The sequence below is a fragment of the Tenrec ecaudatus genome, chromosome 7, assembly GCF_050624435.1.
Source record: "Tenrec ecaudatus isolate mTenEca1 chromosome 7, mTenEca1.hap1, whole genome shotgun sequence".
In the NCBI taxonomy this organism is placed as follows: Eukaryota; Metazoa; Chordata; class Mammalia; order Afrosoricida; family Tenrecidae; genus Tenrec; species Tenrec ecaudatus.
This window is the reverse complement of record NC_134536.1, coordinates 32,205,254-32,222,786: the sequence shown is the minus strand read 5'-3', so window position 1 is coordinate 32,222,786 and position 17,533 is coordinate 32,205,254. Positions and strand designations below refer to the sequence as shown.

At 45.9% G+C, this 17,533-nt stretch overlaps 1 protein-coding gene across 1 annotated transcript in view; it reads left to right on the top strand.

The window, feature by feature from the left end:
• The window catches only part of PEX7 (peroxisomal biogenesis factor 7), an 87,853-nt gene extending 73,979 nt beyond the window's left edge, over nt 1–13,874 (top strand). Inside the window, exon 10 of the mRNA XM_075554483.1 lies at nt 11,497–13,874. Within this exon, the coding sequence (XP_075410598.1) occupies nt 11,497–11,571 (75 nt within the window). The 3' untranslated portion in view covers nt 11,572–13,874. The remainder of the gene's footprint in view (nt 1–11,496) is intronic.
• The last annotated feature ends 3,659 nt before the right edge of the window (nt 13,875–17,533 follow it).

The window sequence follows — 17,533 nt, the reverse complement described above, 5'->3', positions numbered from 1 at the left end:
GATGGCAGTGTGAGTTCTAGTTAAACCAAATGTTACGTCATTTACCACTGGCACACTGATCATAAACTCCTGACTGACTTGGTTTGTTTCTCTCATAACTTTTATAATATCTAGCCTATCAAATGCTGAGATTTTTTCTTAATAAAATAGCAAATTCTGATGGCATTTTTCAAGACGGCATCATCATGTGCTCTAAAGAAATTGAACCATGAATGCTACCACAGACAGTTAATACTTAAAGCTTCAAACGCAAACACTCAAGGCCATGGAACTGATCCCGACTCCGAGCCACCCTACAGGACAGAGTGGAGCAGCCCCTGGGGGCTTCCCAGACCTCCATCCTCACAGAGATGAAAGGCTCCTGGGTCCTCAATTCATAGTCCACTGCTTCGCTACCAGGCTCCTTTCTTAAGGCTTAGGAAAATCCATTCTGTCGTACAAAACTAAGCAGGCAGTCATTAAAACTACAACGGATTCCTATTCTACTGGGCAGGTGCTTGTCCTTGCCCCAGAAGGCAAGCAGCTTATAAAAATGACAATGAAAACATTCTCTTCAGGGTTTACATGAGATCAAAAAGAGTCTATTTGCATGGTTAGTATGAAGCACTCTGATTTTGAGCAGGAAAAGACTGTTCCATGTTGACACACCATCTTTTTCCTGTAATGCTGACAACTTCAATTACGAGTTTGGGAAGATTTCTGCTTTGTCCTCCTCAGATGAAAGGACACTCAGGAGGGCAGCAGGCTGGAGTGCTCTGTGTGGGGGCTCCTGGATGAGGAGGGGAAGGAAGTCCCATGCAGAGCCCTGGGCAGGAGGGCGGGGCCTGGAGGCTCCTGCCCATCAGTGGCTCCGTGCCTGCGCCCTCTTACTGTGACAGGCCTTGGCAGTTAACCTTTAAGAACCCCTAAAGGGAATTCATAAAAGAGATGAAGAGGCTCATCAGAAAAGTTTAGGGTAATTCCGTGTCCTTTAACTTCAACCTCCTAGCGCTTCATCGAGTCCTGCATTTTCCCATGGCCTAGAGCACCTCTCTCCAGCCCTTCCTGCAGCTCAGGCCACCCCAGCTGCAGACCTCGGCTCAGGTCACCTGTCCTCCTGCAAGCGCCCTCTTCTCTAAAGTCAGGCTGGAATCCACTTGAGAGCCCCTGGTTTGGTTTGAGATGTGTGACCTGCTTGCATAGTTTGGGGTGGTCTGGAAGGAGCCCTGGTGCCGGTACAGAGTCCCAATCCACCAGATCCAGGCAGTTGTTGGTTTTAGGTGTCATGGAGTAGCAACCCTAAGGACAGAATATAATCCCCCATCCCACGCCATCTTCAGAACTGCAGCCACTTGTCAGTCCATCTTGGCGCAGGCCTTCCTAGTTTTCTCTGCCCCTGTTTTACCAAGCACGACTTCCTTTTCCAGAGGCTGCTCCTGCAAAATAGGATGAGATGTCCAAAATAGGTGAGACGCACTCTTACCATCCTCGCCTCTGAGGAGCATTCTGATTGGACTTCTCCCGAGCCAGACTCGTTCGTTCTTTTGGCAGCCCACGGTACTTCATATATTCCTGACCACCCTCATGATTCAAATGCATCAATGGTAGTGGGTTTGGTTATTTGGGGTGTTGCCAGCTGTGAGGCTCCACCCAGGAGCGGTCTCATGAGGAAGGAAACCACTGCTCATGCACCAATGTAGACAGGCAGGCAGCATTTAGTAAAGAGTGACAAACCCAAAGAATACAGATTGGAGCAGGATACACACAGCCCCAGACCTACCAGGAAGTGCTGTTCGTGTTTAGTTGCAGACATTGTTTGCATCCGTGTGTGATGGCCGTGCGGAGGCCGACCAGTGTTCCCTCGCTGCCTTACATCAGAGCCTGATTTATGGTCGAGAGTTGTAATGGGCTCGGCTCCGAGGCCGGAAAGCTTGACCTCCATTTGCTCGGTTCCCTGTGGAACAGATCTTTTCTTTAAATCACCATTTGATTTATTGGGTCCCGTAGGTTAATCTGTAAGCCACCTCGGCCCATTTAGAACCCCACGGGGTGCGACTCTCAAGAACATAAATACCGCCATTAGCCACGTCTTACCTTTTCTTGAGTCTTGAAGTAGCAATTCAAATACGGCTGACTTAGAATAGGCTACTGGGGAACTGCGGAATTTGGGGGATTAGGAAAGCACCCGGCAGGGTCATGTACTCCAGTCATGCCTCCTCTGTCCCCCCTCTGCCAGTTCCCACAACAACCGACTTAAACTGCAGTGTTGGAGTACTGTGAAAATGGGGCAGCGTGTTGTCTGTTTTAAGAGTGCCGATTGCTGACCTCTTTTCCTTTCTCCTGTTGAAAGGAGGAGCACTCTTCCACGGGCGGGTCCTGAAATAATATTCCAGAATATTTTGCTTCTGAAAAAATATTGGATTTCTTTTTAGTCCACAGCACAGGGTTCCTGCACATCCGACTCCCAAAGAACTCCTTCTTGTCTCCATGTGCAGACAGTGGTCGCAGACCCTGGCTGCTATGGGAATGCCCCAGTGATTCTCGTCTCCATGCGCAGACAGTGGTCGCAGACCCTGGCTGCTATGGGAATGCCCCAGTGATTCTCGTCTCCATGCGCAGTGGTCGCAGACCCTGGCTGCTATGGGAATGCCCCAGTGATTCTCGTCTCCATGCGCAGTGCTCGCAGACCCTGGCTGCTATGGGAATGCCCCAGTGATTCTCGTCTCCATGCGCAGACAGTGGTCGCAGACCCTGGCTGCTATGAGAATGCCTGTTAGCTCCCGGAAGGAAGCGGAGGTTCTGAGTGGAGTGGAAGAGATGGCGCTTACCCTGGCAATGTGAGCAGAACCGCATCCTTTGGGGTAGCCACGTAGGAAACAAGAATTCTCCAGTGTGCAGTCATGACTTAGGTGCCAGCATAGCGTCAATGTGTTGAAAATTTATTTAAAATCTGCCCGCACCTTACAAGTGGCGCAATGGTTACAGTGCGCAGCTGCGAGCTGTTGAGCTGGCGGTTTGAGCGCAGCAGCTGCCCCGCCCGCCGCTGGACCGAGCGCGGCCAGGGGACCCCATGTGCCGGAGGGGCGCTCTGAGTCTGCTGGCCGTGGGTTTGGCCCTTTGGGGTGTCTTAGAAGCCTGCATCTTACTTCTCTAATCCTTTCCCCCGTGGGTACTCACACTGAACCTTGGTTAGGGCCCACTACTTGGAAGACCATACACGAGTGAGACAGCAGTAAATTACTGTAAGGGTGTTGGCGTCCTGTGGGGGCGGGGTTATGAGTAGTTGTCAAGGCACATGGTGACTGTCAGGGCGCTCCTGGGAGGCACAGTTCCTGTGGCCCAGCAATCTCACGTGAACATGAAAAAACCCTTTGTTTGAAACCTATAAGACTCATTATTGAGCTAATAATTATTGATGTATTGAATAGCTGCTATGTTTCAGTAAGACTGCCCCTGTTCTCAACGAGCAGACACATGTATCACTAAATAAGTACAGTCAGTCTGACAGGTACTAAGGGGCCCTGGTGGTGCTGTGGGTGGGTCCTAGACTCCGAACCACAGAGACGGGTTCAAACCCTGGGAGAAAGGTACAGCTTGTCCCCATAGAGATGGACAGTCTCAGGCACCCTGGACAGGGTTGCTGTATGTCAGACTGACTTGCCGGCAATGGGGTGAATGAATTCAGAGAGAACCACACCACAGCTGGTTTTCTCCTTATGTTTGAAATGGACCTGCTGTGTGCCATGAAAGACTCCAAGCCCACTTCAGTCCTACATTTCCTCCTTTGTTAGCCACTCAGACCGATCGATATTTAGATCTACGGGCTAAGGATTCTGGAGGGCTTTTTCCCCACTATGAAGTAATTTTTATTTATATATACATATTTTTTCCATGTAAATCCCTCCTTTCTTTTTTTCAGCCCACCCCTCCCCTCTCCCAGTTCCCACCCCGACCCCGGCCCTCTTCATCGTCATCAGAGTCTCCTGAAAGGTCTTCAGTTGACTCTTGAGAAGGCAGGAACCATCGTCAGGCAGACCAGAGCGGGGGTGGCATGGGGGGGGGTAGAAGAGGACGTGTGAAGGCTTGCACACCAGGCCCAAGTCTGAGTGTGCGAGCCGGTGCAAGGAGAGAATGAAGTAGGGAAAGCTGCGTCTTGGGGAGCCTGCTCTGTGCTGTTCACATGAAGACGTTTGACGCCGAGGTCTCTGCTGCCCTAGGCTCCAGCTTGAATTCTATGGACAAGTATTGTTAGTGGGTGCTAAGAAGTTAACCTCTTCTGATGAATTTCACTTTTCTTCCCCTCTTAGAGTAGTGACAGCTAAGTAATTAGACTTGTCACAACTTGGGGGTTCCTCTGTAACTTTCAGCCTTTCAAAGATGGAGAGTAGTGTGCAAGAACCTGTGGTCAAAACCTCTCCTACTTGATCCCCTCGTCCCTGCCTGTATTTCTCATTCCTTCTTATTGCAGAGCAGTTCAAGTATCTTCCAAGTTCACATATTAGAAAATGAAATGAACATACTTGAACTGCTTTCTCTACTTCCTTATCCTTCAATCACTATCATCACACTGTGTTAACTATTTTTAGGGTGTCATTTATGTACATTGAAACAGATAGACTTGTCATCCATATGCGGAACCACAGAAAATATCTGCATCTTCCAAAAAAGTTCCCTCGCGTCCCTTCCTAGTCTCTGCCTCCCCCATCCCTACCTTCAGCTGGGAAAAAAAAGCCCCACCAAATACCACTGTTCTAATTTTTCCTATCTTTGATTAGTCTGAGGAGCTCTGGTGGCGTAGTGGTTGCATGCTGAGCTGTTAACCCCAAGGTCTGCAGTTCAAAACCACCATCAGCTCCTCAGGAGGAAGCTGGGCTTTCTGCTCCTATAAAGAGTTACAGTTTTGGAAATTCAGGGGGGGCAGTTCTACCGTGTTCTATAGGGTCACAGTGAGTAGGCCTGGACTCAATGACAGTGAGTGAAGTTCTTGATTAGTTTAAGAAATTATATGTGTTAGCATTTATTTGAATGCACAATATGTGCTGTTTTGTTTCAGACTGGTTTTCCCGCCTCATAAGTCCCCGCCTCACTGCCGAGCCGCGTTCTGCTGTGCACATTTCCCTTCATCAATGGGCACTTTGCTTTTTTCCATTCTGTGCTCTCATGAATAAAGTTGCTATGAACATCCTTGAATACATCTTTTTGTAAATGTGACTGCATTTCTTTGGGATAAACATCTGGGAGTGGAATCACTGAGTCAAAAGAAATGTGTATGTTTACCTTTATTAGAAACATTCCAAAGTGATTATTACTATGTTACCTTGCTGCTCCACACCCCTGCTAATATTTGGTGCCGTCTCTCATTTTAGCCCCTGTTGGTAAGGAGCCCTGGTGGGGCTTGGGCTGGTAACCACAAGGTCAACAGTTCAAATACACCGGCTGCTTCTAGGGAGGAAGATGAGGTTTTCTGCTTCCAGGAAAATACACAGCCTTAGAAGCCCATGCAGGCAGTTGTGCCGTGTCCATAGTGTGACGGAGGCACAAGTGGCCCAGTGCCAGTGAGTTTGGTTTGGTTTGGAGTGTGTAGAGTTGTATCCCACTGTGGTATATTTTCCTGTTGTGTGATGTTGAACACTTTTTCATGTTACTAGTCATTCATATACTGTGTATTTGTCACTTGTCTGCTAAAATCTCTTCCCCATTTGTACCTGAGTCTTTTTATTATTGATCATAGTAATTATATATTACAGATGCAAGTTCTTTGTCAAACATATGTTTTGTGAATGTTTCTTTCCCCTACTGTGTGGCTTGAATACATCTATGTTCTGTCTAATGAGGAACAAAAATCTTATTTTTTTTATTCAGTCCAACTAATGCAATGTTTTATGGTTATTACTGCCTATGTCTGAAGAAGTCTTTATGTCAAGGTAACTCATATTTTGGTATAGTATTAATCGCAAATTAATTTTTCTCTGTGATGTGAGGTTGGGGTTGAGGTGTGTTTACTTTTTCACAGCAATGTCCAATTGTTCTACCATTTGTTAGAAGACCTTTCTTTTAATTAATTAATTAAAAACATTTTATTAGGGGATCATACAACTCTTATCACAATCCATACATATATATACATCAATTGTATAAAGCACATCTGTACATTCTTTGCCCTAATCATTTTCAAAGCATTTGCTCTCCACTTAAGCCCTTCGCATCAGGTCCTCTTTTTCTTTTACCCTCCCTCCCCACTGCCCCCTCCCTCATGAGCCCTTGATAATTAATAGATTATTATTTTGTCATATCTTGCCCTATCCGGCGTCTCCCTTCACCCCCTTCTCTGTTGTCTGTTCCCAATGGAGGAGGTCACATGTAGATCCTTGTAATCGGTTCCCCCTTTCCAACCCACTCACCCTCTACTCTCCCAATATTGCTCCTCACACCCCTGGTCCTGAAGATATCATCCACCCTGGATTCCCTCTGCTTCCAGCTCCTATGTGCACCAGTGTACAACCTCTGCTCTATCCAGACTTGCAAAGTAGAATTCGGATCATGGTAGTTGTGGGGGAGGAAGCATCCAGGATCTGGGGGAAAGCTGTATTCTTCATCGGTGCTACATCGCACCCTGACTGACTCATTTCCTCCCCTAGACCCCTCTGTGAGGGGATCTCCAGTGGCCGACAAATGGGCTTTGGGTCTCCACTCTGCACTTCCTCCTTCATTCACTATGGTATTTTTTTTTTGTGGATGATGCCTTATACCTGATCCCTTTGGCACCTCGTGATCGCACCAGCTGATGTGCTTCTTCCATGTGGGCTTTGTTGCTTCTGAGCTAGATGGCCGCTTGTTCACCTTCAAGCCTTTAAGACCCCAGACACTATCTCTTTCGATAGCCAGGCACCATCAACTTTCTTCGCCACATTTGCTTATGCACCCGTTTGTCCTCGGCGATCGTATCATGGAGGTGTGCAGCAATGATATGATTTTTTGTTCTTTGCTGCCTGATAACTGATCCCTTCGGGACCACGTGATCACACAGGCTGGTGTGTTCTTCCATGTGGGCTTTGTTGCTTCTGAGCTAGATGGCCACTTGTTTATCTTCAAGCCTTTAAGACCCCAGACACTATCTCTTTTGATAGCCGGTACCATCAGCTTTCTTCACCACATTTACTTGTTCATCTGCTTTGGCTTCAGCAGTTGTGTCGGGAGAGTGAGCATCATAGAATGCCAATTTAATAGAAGAAAGTATTCATGCATTGAGGGAGTGCTTGATTAGAGGCCCAAGGTCCTTCCGCCACCTTAATGCTAAACCTATAAATATAGGCACATAGATCTATTTCCCCATCCTCATATATATATATATTTGCATGTGCATGTCTTTCTCTAGACCTCTATAAATGCCCTTTGCCTCCTACCTCTTTCCTCTATTTCCCTTGACTTTCCTCCTGCCCCACTATCATGCTCTGTCCCCACCTGGGTTACAGCTATACCTCTTCTTTACGTAACTTTACCCTTGATCATTCCCTACCAGGCCTGCCACTTCCCCCTCACCACCAATTTGGATCCCATGTTGTTCCCTTGTCCCTGAGTTAGTTAACACCACTTTCTTACCCCCACCGCCCCCTATCCCAAGTCCCCCTTGAACTGTCGGTCCCATTGTTTTTTTCTCCAGATTGTTCATCCAGCCTGTCTTATTTAGACAGACCTGTGGAGATAATAACATGCACAAAAAGAAGACAGAGGAAAACAAAACAGCAGTATACAACAAAACATCAACAACAAACCACTGACAAAGAACAAAACAAAACACATCAAGAAAGAAAAGCTTGTAGTTAGTTCAAGGATCATTTGTTGGCCCTTAGGAGTGCCCTCCAGTCCAGTCTGTTGGGGCACCCTGCCCTGGCCCCAAAGTCCAGTTTCAGCATTCCTCGGGAACCCCACCGCTCCATTCCTTTGTTGTTCCGCTGCACTCCCCCAGTGCCTTGCCCCCATGTGGTGGGATCTGGTCAGGTGCAATTTGCACACTGTGTCTCCGGTGCTGTCCCCTGTAGCACCATTTGTCACTGAAGGGCATCATGTCTTATAGTGGGGCCAGCCATGTTGTCCTCTCTGTGGACTGGCTGCTCTAATCAGGAACATCATCCTCATGGCCTGGTGGGCCAGGCTGTACTCCACTCTCTCCTCCTCCCCCTTCATCTGCTCCTGTGTGCTCTGATCAGATATGCCCCTCTCCCGGAACTGTAGAATCAATATCGTCCGTTGAAACAAATTCTTCTCGGGGATGGGGCAGGAATCCACTTAATTTTTGGTGCTGGGGCCAGCCTCCCAGACCTCTCCACTGGTTCCCTACTCCACGCTGTGATGTTGCATTCACACTTTGCGGCACTGGGTTGAAGTCTGGTCCCACTTTCCCTGTGGAGATATAAACAATACCCTCCCCTTGGGTGGGTTAGTGCCCCATGCCCCCGCTCCCCTTTTCTTCCTTATATTCATCCTTTTATTTTCCTTTCCCCACCTCCTCCACTGTTGTCTACCATGTGCATCCCTGGTTTTGGTCTGGTCTCTGCCATACTACACAGTCTTCACCCCAGAAATGTTTGTATACAGTAGCTTTTTCCCTATGCCCCTTTTGGACTTTTTAAAAATACTTACCTCAGCGAGCTCATGTTGTGCTTGTCCTTTTGTGCCTGACTTACCTCGCTTAGCATGATTTCCTCCAGTTCTTCCCATGCTGCTATGTGCCTCATACGTTCATCACTGCTTTTTAGTGATGCGTAGTACTCCATTGTTTGTATATACCACAGTTTTTTAATCCAATCATCAGTTGATAGAAATTTGGGTTGTTTCCAGCTCCTTGCAATTGTGAACTGTGCTGCAGTGAACATTGGATCACAGATGTCTGGCCTTGGTTTGTTTCTTGCCTCTTCTGGGTATATGCCCAGTAGGGGGATTGCTGGGTCATATGGTAACTCTATTTCCATCTGTTTTAGGTATCGCCAGATTGATTTCCATAGTGGCTGTACATACTTACAGGCCCACCAGCAGTGGATGAGAGTTCCTATCTCCCCACAGCCCCTCCAACACTTGCTGCTTTCTGATTTTTTGAATTGGGCTACCTTTGAGGGTGTCAGGTGGTACCTCATTGTTGTTTTAATTTGCATTTCTCTTATGGCTAAAGATAGGGAACATTTTCTCATATGTTTGTTGGCCATTCGGATTTCTGCCCCTGTGAAACTTCTGTTCAAGTCCTTTGCCCACCTCTCAAGTGGGCTGTTATTTTTTTTTCTTTTTGGAAGCTAGCAGAATATTGTAGATTTTAGTAATAAGGCCTTTGTCTGATGTGTCATTGCTAAAGATGTTTTCCCAGTCTGTGGACTCTCTTATTACTCTCTTGGTGAATTCTTTAGATGTACACAAGTGTTTTATCTTCAGTATATCCCATTTGTCAATTTGTGCCTCCTCTGTGTGTGTGTCGTTCCCTATTTCTGATAGCCTGTGTATTCCCTGCGCCAAAGTTCTCAAGTTGGTCCCAATTCCCTCATTGATGGCCCTAATAGTTTGGGGTTTAACTTCAAGGTCTGTGATCCACCTTGAGTTTATTCTTGTGCATGGAGTGAGATAAGGGTCTTGCTTCATTTTTCTGCATGTTAATAATATCCATTTTTTCCAGCACCACTTGTTAAAGAGGACATCTGCTTCCCATTTGATATTTTTGGGCCCTTATCAAAGATCAGCTGAGAAGACCTTTCTTTCCCTCATTGAATTGCATTAGTACCTTTGTTGAAAATTTGTTGTCTAATGTAGGTCTATTCCAGATATCAGTTCAGTTCCTTCATCTACTTGTGTATCCTTATGCTAACACTGTGCTACCTTGAGTTTTATAGTGTTATGATAAAGTCATGAACTTAGGAAACATTCAATATCCTAATTTTGCTGTGCTGTGTTTGTGTGTGTGTATGTGTGCGTGTTTAATGATTATTTTAGCTATTCAAGATTCTCTGCATTCAGACATACATTTTTAAGTTTCCTTGTCTATTTCTATTTTTTAAAACTTCATGGAGCTCTGAATTACTTATAAACGATTTAGGGAAGAATTAACATCTTAATTATGGTAATTGTGTTCCAACTCATGAACATGGTGTATCTTACATTTATGGAGGAGTTCTTAAATATCTCTCTGCACTCTTTTTTGGTTTTAGTGTGGACATTTTACATATCTTGTGATAAATTTACTGCTGAATATTGTGTGATTTAATGTTACTGTAAGTGGAATGTTGAATATCGCTTTAATTGTTTGCCCTGTCGTTCACTTCCTCTGAGTCTGTTATGTCCAGTGGACCTGTTCTTAGGAGGCTGCTTTGAGGCGCCTTTGGGTGGGTTTGAATCGCCAATCACTGGTCAGTAGTGGAGCACTGAACTGTTGACTTGACCCAGGGGCTCCTGTGTACGAGTATATAGGGAACATTTTAACCTGTTTATTGGGATTTGGGTGAATGTTTCCCGAACCAGCTAGCTCACCATTCATACGTCGCATGCATTCTGTCTCACGGCATCTGACAGCAACACCCACCACGTCACAGCTCTGCTCACTCCGCCCGGTGCTTCCCATTTCCATTTGCTGCCTTCCCTGCCCCTTCCCGCCTTCTGAGCGGCGTTCCTGGGCAAATGCTGTATATTTAGTCCTGGTGGGAGGTTAGTCCAAGGAGTGCCCTACAGTAGAGGTATATATCAATCCCTGGTCAGGAGACATTGCCACACACGCCTGCTGAGTTTTCTTTTTAGCCCACAGTTCCTGAACACCAGGGCCATATTCCCTGTTATGTCTTTGTATGTTTTTTAGTCTTGTCGCCGACACGGGCCTGCACGCAGGCCACCACATTGCTGAGGTGTTCTGGCTCTCTCCACACACGGGAACCCTAGTCCAGCCTCTGCGTTTCTCTGTTGGCGCACGTTCCACACCTGTGCTCACGAGCGGTCCTTTGGGGGCAAAGCTGCACCCATTTTCTCCCCCTCCCTCCAATATCTCTAGCAGCATCGGGTCTTAGTTCACAGTCTGGGAATGCATCGTTGCAGTAGTTATTTCTGGAAGTAGGAAAGGATGTCCCTGTGGCTGCTAGCCGGGGAAGGGTGGGAGGAGCTCTCGGCTGCTAATTAGGTGGATTGCTCCAATCCAGCCGCTGCTCCACAGGAGAACTTGGCGGCAGTCTGCTCCCATAGAGATTCCAGCCTGTAGACCCTCCAGGACAGCTCGGCCCTGTCCGATGGTGTTTCTGTGAGTGAGACTTGACCGTCAGCACCACGGGAGTGGATGGTAGTGGAGAAGCTGTAGACAGCTTCGGTCAAGAACCATTCCAGAGATGTATGTAATTTAAAAAGGGAAAGCTCTTACCCAAAATGTGTGCCTGCGTTCTTCCTGGTTACAAAGATGTCAACTAGCGGATTGTCTACTCCCCTCGAACGGATGGAGGCCGTGCTGCACTTGAATGTGTGTGCATCTCGATGATCCTGCTTGTCTTGTCTTTGCTTTAGGTGGCTGACTGTGCTTGGGATGAAACGATAAAGATATATGATCCTGCCTGTCTCGCTGCTGCTCCTCCGCCGTGAGAAGCCCAGGCCAGACTGGAGAACTGCCCGGCAGGAAATAATTGCCTGTTGTAACAGAGACCTTATGATTTTCTATGTTAATCAGATTTAAATTTGCAAAAATGTATCCTAGAATCTGTTTTGAGGCAACGGATAGAGACTTTAGTGTACTATTTAAGCCATATTTCCTAAAATCTTAAGGAATAATTGATGTTAGGGTACATCTTATAATACCTACTAACATGTAACCTCTATATTGTAAAATAGTTTAAAATATGGGAAATTATGCATTATTTTGATAGTGGTATATTTCATTTTTAATGTAAAATATAATCAAATGTCATTGGTAGAAAAAACAAAATAAACTGCATTTCCTGATTACTTATCATTTTATGACAGCCTCAAAAGATTGTTTTTCCCCTAATATGCTACAATATAATAATATGCAAACATGCTGTGATATATAACATAAATATATGTATGGTTCAGCATCAGGGATTTAATACAGATTTGATTTACTCTTGTCCTCAGCAGTTATATTATGAACCTCCAAAAGTGTCTACACAAAGAACAAACGAGATTCTCTCTAAGATGTTAAAGATGCAGAATGTTGTAAGCAGAGCTTACCCTTGTAATATTGGTATTGTACGCATGCCCTTTCATTTCTTTTTTCCTAAATTTCTAGTAACAAGTTTTAAAAAAATGTTCATGAACCAAAACCTATAAATGTTTCCAACAATGGCCCGCGAAGCTAGCTGAATAAAGCTCCGGCTGCCCCCTGAGGGCCCTGGGCGCATTTCTAGGTGCTTATGAAAAAAAGAAGGGAAAAGGAGAAAAATTAGTAAAACAAGCAATTTTGTGTAACTTAGTACTTTTATGTAGCATCAAGATAAAATGTTGCCAAATGACAGAAACTGATTTTAACAAGTTGTTGAGAATTTTTTCCCCTTCCCCCACTCCTTCCCCGCTCCCTGAGAATTATTAAAGAACAAAATAAACATAAAAATCAGAGTAAAAGTAAGTTAAAAGATATGTGTAGTATCTTAATTTTTATATTTCCTCCCTTTCCAGAAAAAATAGCTTACAAAACTCAAAACAAATTACGATAAAGAGTGGAGCAAAAGAATACATAAAGAAGAAACAAAAATGGGACTTGAAATGTACACAAAGTCCTATGAACCATCTGCTGGCAGGGCGGAAGATATGCTCCCCAAATTTTTGTCTGCCTAACTAGAAAGTCCGCCTAGATGCACAGTCCAGTGCCCATGAGCAGAGGGTGATGACTGCACTCTGATCCCAGGCTAAGCTTTTGTGGAGTGAATAAATGACTCCAAAAAAATGAAAATCTTTTGGCCCTTAGCTCAATATACATTGTTTTTGAGAGGCCCAATAAGAAGACACAGTGTGGAATGGGTTTTGGGCTCCGACTAAATCCTAGCTCTACCTTAAGAACAATTAGTTCAGTGAAAGCTCATGGTCCAGCTGCAAACTTGCCTTCAGGTAGGGAACACAAGCTACGGGCACTATAGCAAAATGTGGCAAAGAATTTAGATGGTGCCCGCCTGTCAGATAAAGTAGCATCTGGGATCTTAAAGACTTGTCTCCAAACAAGCAGCCATCTAAGGGGAGATGTCAACTAAGTCCACGTGGAAGAAGTGCTCTATCATCAGTCACTGAAGGATTGGAATCCATATTCCAGTATTCTTGAAGGAAGGGCCAGTATCAGAGCCTAAATTGTGATAAACTGATGTGCAGAAAGCGATGGATGGCAGTGGGAGCCCAAGAGTCATTTATGAAATAAGTCATAGGAAATAAGCCTCCAGGGAACGCCCCCCATGGGAACTTGAGGGGAGGGATGGAAGTGATCACTGAATAGGGCTTGGAGAGAGGAGTGGAGAAGTCAAAGACACAACTGTGACTTGAACAGTTACAGCTTGGTCAGTAGATCCCCTCTGACGTGGGCTAGATCTGGTCTGCTTTCCAAAATGTTCTGTAATTTTGGTTTGTATTGTTTTGTTCGTTCATAGTAGAAGGTATCTCAGAGGTGTTGTGTCGGTGGAGGTCAGTTATGTTAAATGGTTTTCCATTTTTCAGTCTGAAACCCAGGATTGATGAACCTATAGGGACAGCAAGTGGAAAATGGTTTCGGGGAAGCAGGGTACAGTGGCGCAGACAATGTCAAGGGGTCCGTGGAGAAACGGCATGTTTGGAAACGGATTGTGGTAGCAACTGGACATTCTACTTGATGTAATTGAAATGTGGAATGATATTATGTAGAGATATTAAATTACAACTCACAATAAAAAGACACTGCAACCTCGTAAGTGAATGTTGGTGACGTAAGGAGTCAGCGCTTTCTTCGAGCGGTGACAGGATGCCATTTCGTAGAGCTGGCTGCTTGTGTTGCTTTCCTCCCTAGGACGTGATGGTGCCCACCAACATGCGGGCCAAGAAAAACTGGATCTACTGTGAGTGTTCTCTATCAGAATTTCTGATCCACCTTAAAAATTACCCAGTGTGAATCGTAGTCACAATGTAACTGACAGTTACAAACGGTCTTATTTACCCAGGGCTGCTGTAACAGAAATACCCAAAGTGGGCGGCTCCACCGAGACTTTCATTTCCTCACAGTTCAGGAGGCCAGAAGTTCAAATTCTGGTGTCAGCTGGACGGGAAGGCTTTCTATTGCTGACTCTGGTGGAAGGGCCATGTCTCTCAAGATTCTGCTCCTCCGTTAGCTTCAGGTGGCCTAGCAGCCGTCTTCCTCTGGGTCTCAAACATTCTCAGCACCAAGCCCCGAGTCTAAGGATGCCCACTCCCAGCTTTTCTTTCCTGGCGGTACAATCCACACTAGGGCCCTGGGTCCAAAGGATGTGCTCAGTGCCTGGCTCTTCGTGGTGTCAGAAGATACCCCCCTGCTGGCTGCCCTGCCTTTTCTCCCTAGTAAGGGAAATAGTGATGCAGGTCACACGCTAGGGCAGGCGTCTTCAAACTACGGACCCGCGCGCCACATGCAGACCGCCGAGGACATTTATCCGGCCCGCCGGGTGTTTTTTTGCCCATTTGATTTTTTACTTCAAAATAAGATATGTGCAGTATGCATAGGAATTTGTTCCTAGTTTTGTTTTTCCAGCTATAGTCCGGCCCTCCAACGGGTCTGAGGGACAGTGAACTTGGCCCCCTGTTTAAAAAGTTTGAGGACCCCTGCTCTAGGGTAACTTTCCTGAGTGTCTTACATCCCACCCTAGAGATAGAAAACCCAAAAGAAAGAACCCTAAAGAATTCAAGAAAAAAAATTCAAGCCTCAATTTGCAGTATTGAGATATCACTGCCTATCCACTGAGAATCACAGCCCAACCAAGTTGACACTGGTTCATCAGATGAATATATTTCCCATTTAGAATACAAGTGATTTCACCAGCAAAATAATCTGCTAAGTAGCCTTTGAAACAAACACATAGCTTTAATTTCTCCCTTGTTTGATTTTTACCTCATTCAGACATGGTAGACTTGTATAATACTGACTTCAGAATACTTCTCCACTCCAGTTCCTGTTGTCTGGCAATATGAAAGAGTGTTGGTGAATGCTTATCTACTTTGTTCCCTGCAGTTTTCTCTCTAGACAAGTTGTTTTTTTCTATTGGAAAAGTAGACAGAAAAGCTGGACTTCCCTAGAAGAGAATTTGGAAGACTTTAGTATTCTTGGGACCTCACAAGGTCGGCAGCTTTTGGATTTTAGAGGAGACTGTCATTCTCTCCAGATTGGGAGGAATTGTCCTTTGTCATCCCTCTACCAGACTCTTCAAAGAGACCTGGTGGTTTAGCTGTTTACTCATGAGACTGGGAACCACAAGGTCAGTTCAAACCTACCAGCCACTCCGTGGGAGGGAAGTGCGGCTGCCTGCTCCCCTACAGACTTTCCATGTCAGGAAGCCTCGGGAGTAGCTCCGCTTCACCCTGTAGGGCTGGTGTGCTCGTCATTTTCTTGTCGTCAACCCCAGGTTCTTCCAAAACCCAGTGAAAGAACAGCATCAAAGACTGAATGAAGGTCCCAGTCGCTCAGCATCTTCCGTGGTGTCTGGACACGGTATGAGAGGTTTTATATCTGCAATCCCTTTTCAGCTGTGAAACTTCTCTGTGAGGAAGAGAAGACTCCTGTACAAGGACGCCAGGGTTCTCCAGAGTTACAGCAGCCGAAAGTAATGGAGTTGGAATTTGAAGTCTGGTGTAACTGGATCCAAACCCATAGCCACATGGTCTCCTTTCCCTAGGAATGACAGGAATTGGCCCAGTGAGAAATAGCCAAGACTTAGAACTTTCTGATGGGTGAAATCTGATCATTCCTGAGTGAACTGACAGCAAGTTCACAAGTCTAAAGAACTAAGAAGCTGGTCCGGCCTCAGTAATCCTGCCCAGGGCCATCCTCTCCACATGGTCCAGGCTGAGAGCATGTGGCACTTCAGAACTGTGTATCTTAACTGTCGTCTAGCTCTTCCAAAACTGAGCTCTCCAGAATTCCATACTTACCAGGTCTCGCCTGGGATGAGCTAATCCACTTGTGTTTATTTGCATCGATGCTCATATAACGAATATTACCAAATCTGGATCCTGTGCCTTTTCCCTGGGTCTCCCACGTGCCTTTGTCCTCTTGACCTTCTAATCGGCCTCGTTCATGAAATCTGCTTCTCCCCCTGCGTGTTCGTGTTGCCAGTGCACTCAGACCCGTCACTGAAGACCAAAGTGTCATCCGTGTTCCTTCCCAGCCCTGGTCATCCTATTCCACACACACTGAAGAGATCACTGCCACCCATCCTCTTTACTCCCCAAAGACGTCTCCATCCCGACTCTTCCCTTCAGTCCCCGCCACCCCTACCCCACTGTCCCAGCTCACGTATCATAGCTTCTCTTTTGATGGTTGCAGCAGCTGCCTACACGGTGTGTCTGTTTCTGGTTCTGTGTTCTCTGAGCCTTCAGCGCAGCTTCCGGAGGCTGATGGGACATGCCCTCTGATTGCACTAGCCCGCAGGGGAACGGCCGAGCTTACTAACCAGGCAGCCCAGCTTGCCTGGGCTCTCATCCCTGCCTCTACTAAAGAGCATAGCATCTCCCCACATGTCGCCCACTTCGTGTGCCAACACTCAAAGCCAAACCCATCACGATCCAGTCGGTTTCGGCTCATGGCAACCCATCTAGGGTTTTGGGGGCGGTCAGTCTTGTCAAGAGCAGAAGGCCTCATCTTACACCTGTGGAGTAGTTGGGTTTATGGTTAGCAGTTCAATGCTTAACAGATCACAAATTCCCATACAGATAATAGAGGCTTTCAATTTATCTCTGCTCACTCTAGTCCATGTGCCTGAGTGACCCGCTCTCGGCTTGACCCCACTTATAATTCACGTGAAATGACCAAACAAAAAGGTCAACAACATAGAAAATTAAAATAGCAAAACACAACATCAGCACAGTGAAAACTGCATATTGAGAGGATATATACCAAAAGGCTAATAACGCAGAAAGTATAAGGAGCTCAAACCTCACGTTAAAAAGGCCAAGCATAAAAGCAGGAGGAAGATGTCAGTAGACACATGGAAATGTGAGCGTTCCGTTCACTTCAGAAAGATGCTCAGTCACAGTAGGCCTCATTGATAACACAATATACGCAAACACAAACCACAGGCCATTTTTTGCCTATCAGTTTGGCAGCCATTTTGAATACTGCTGATATCTAATATTTGTTATGATAGACCTGTTACATACTTCTGGAAGGCTCTTTGACAATTGTCACGATGAAAAATTACCTTTTATTCCAACAGTTCCTGCCTAGGATTTCTCCATGCCGCCCCCTCCCCGAAGCACTTAGAATACAACCCTGCCATTGATTTGATTCCAACTCATAGCAACCCTACAGGGCAGGGGAGAACCACTGTGGGTTTCTGAGGCGAAAATTCTTTGCCAGAGTAAAAAGCCTCATCTTTCTCCCACAGTG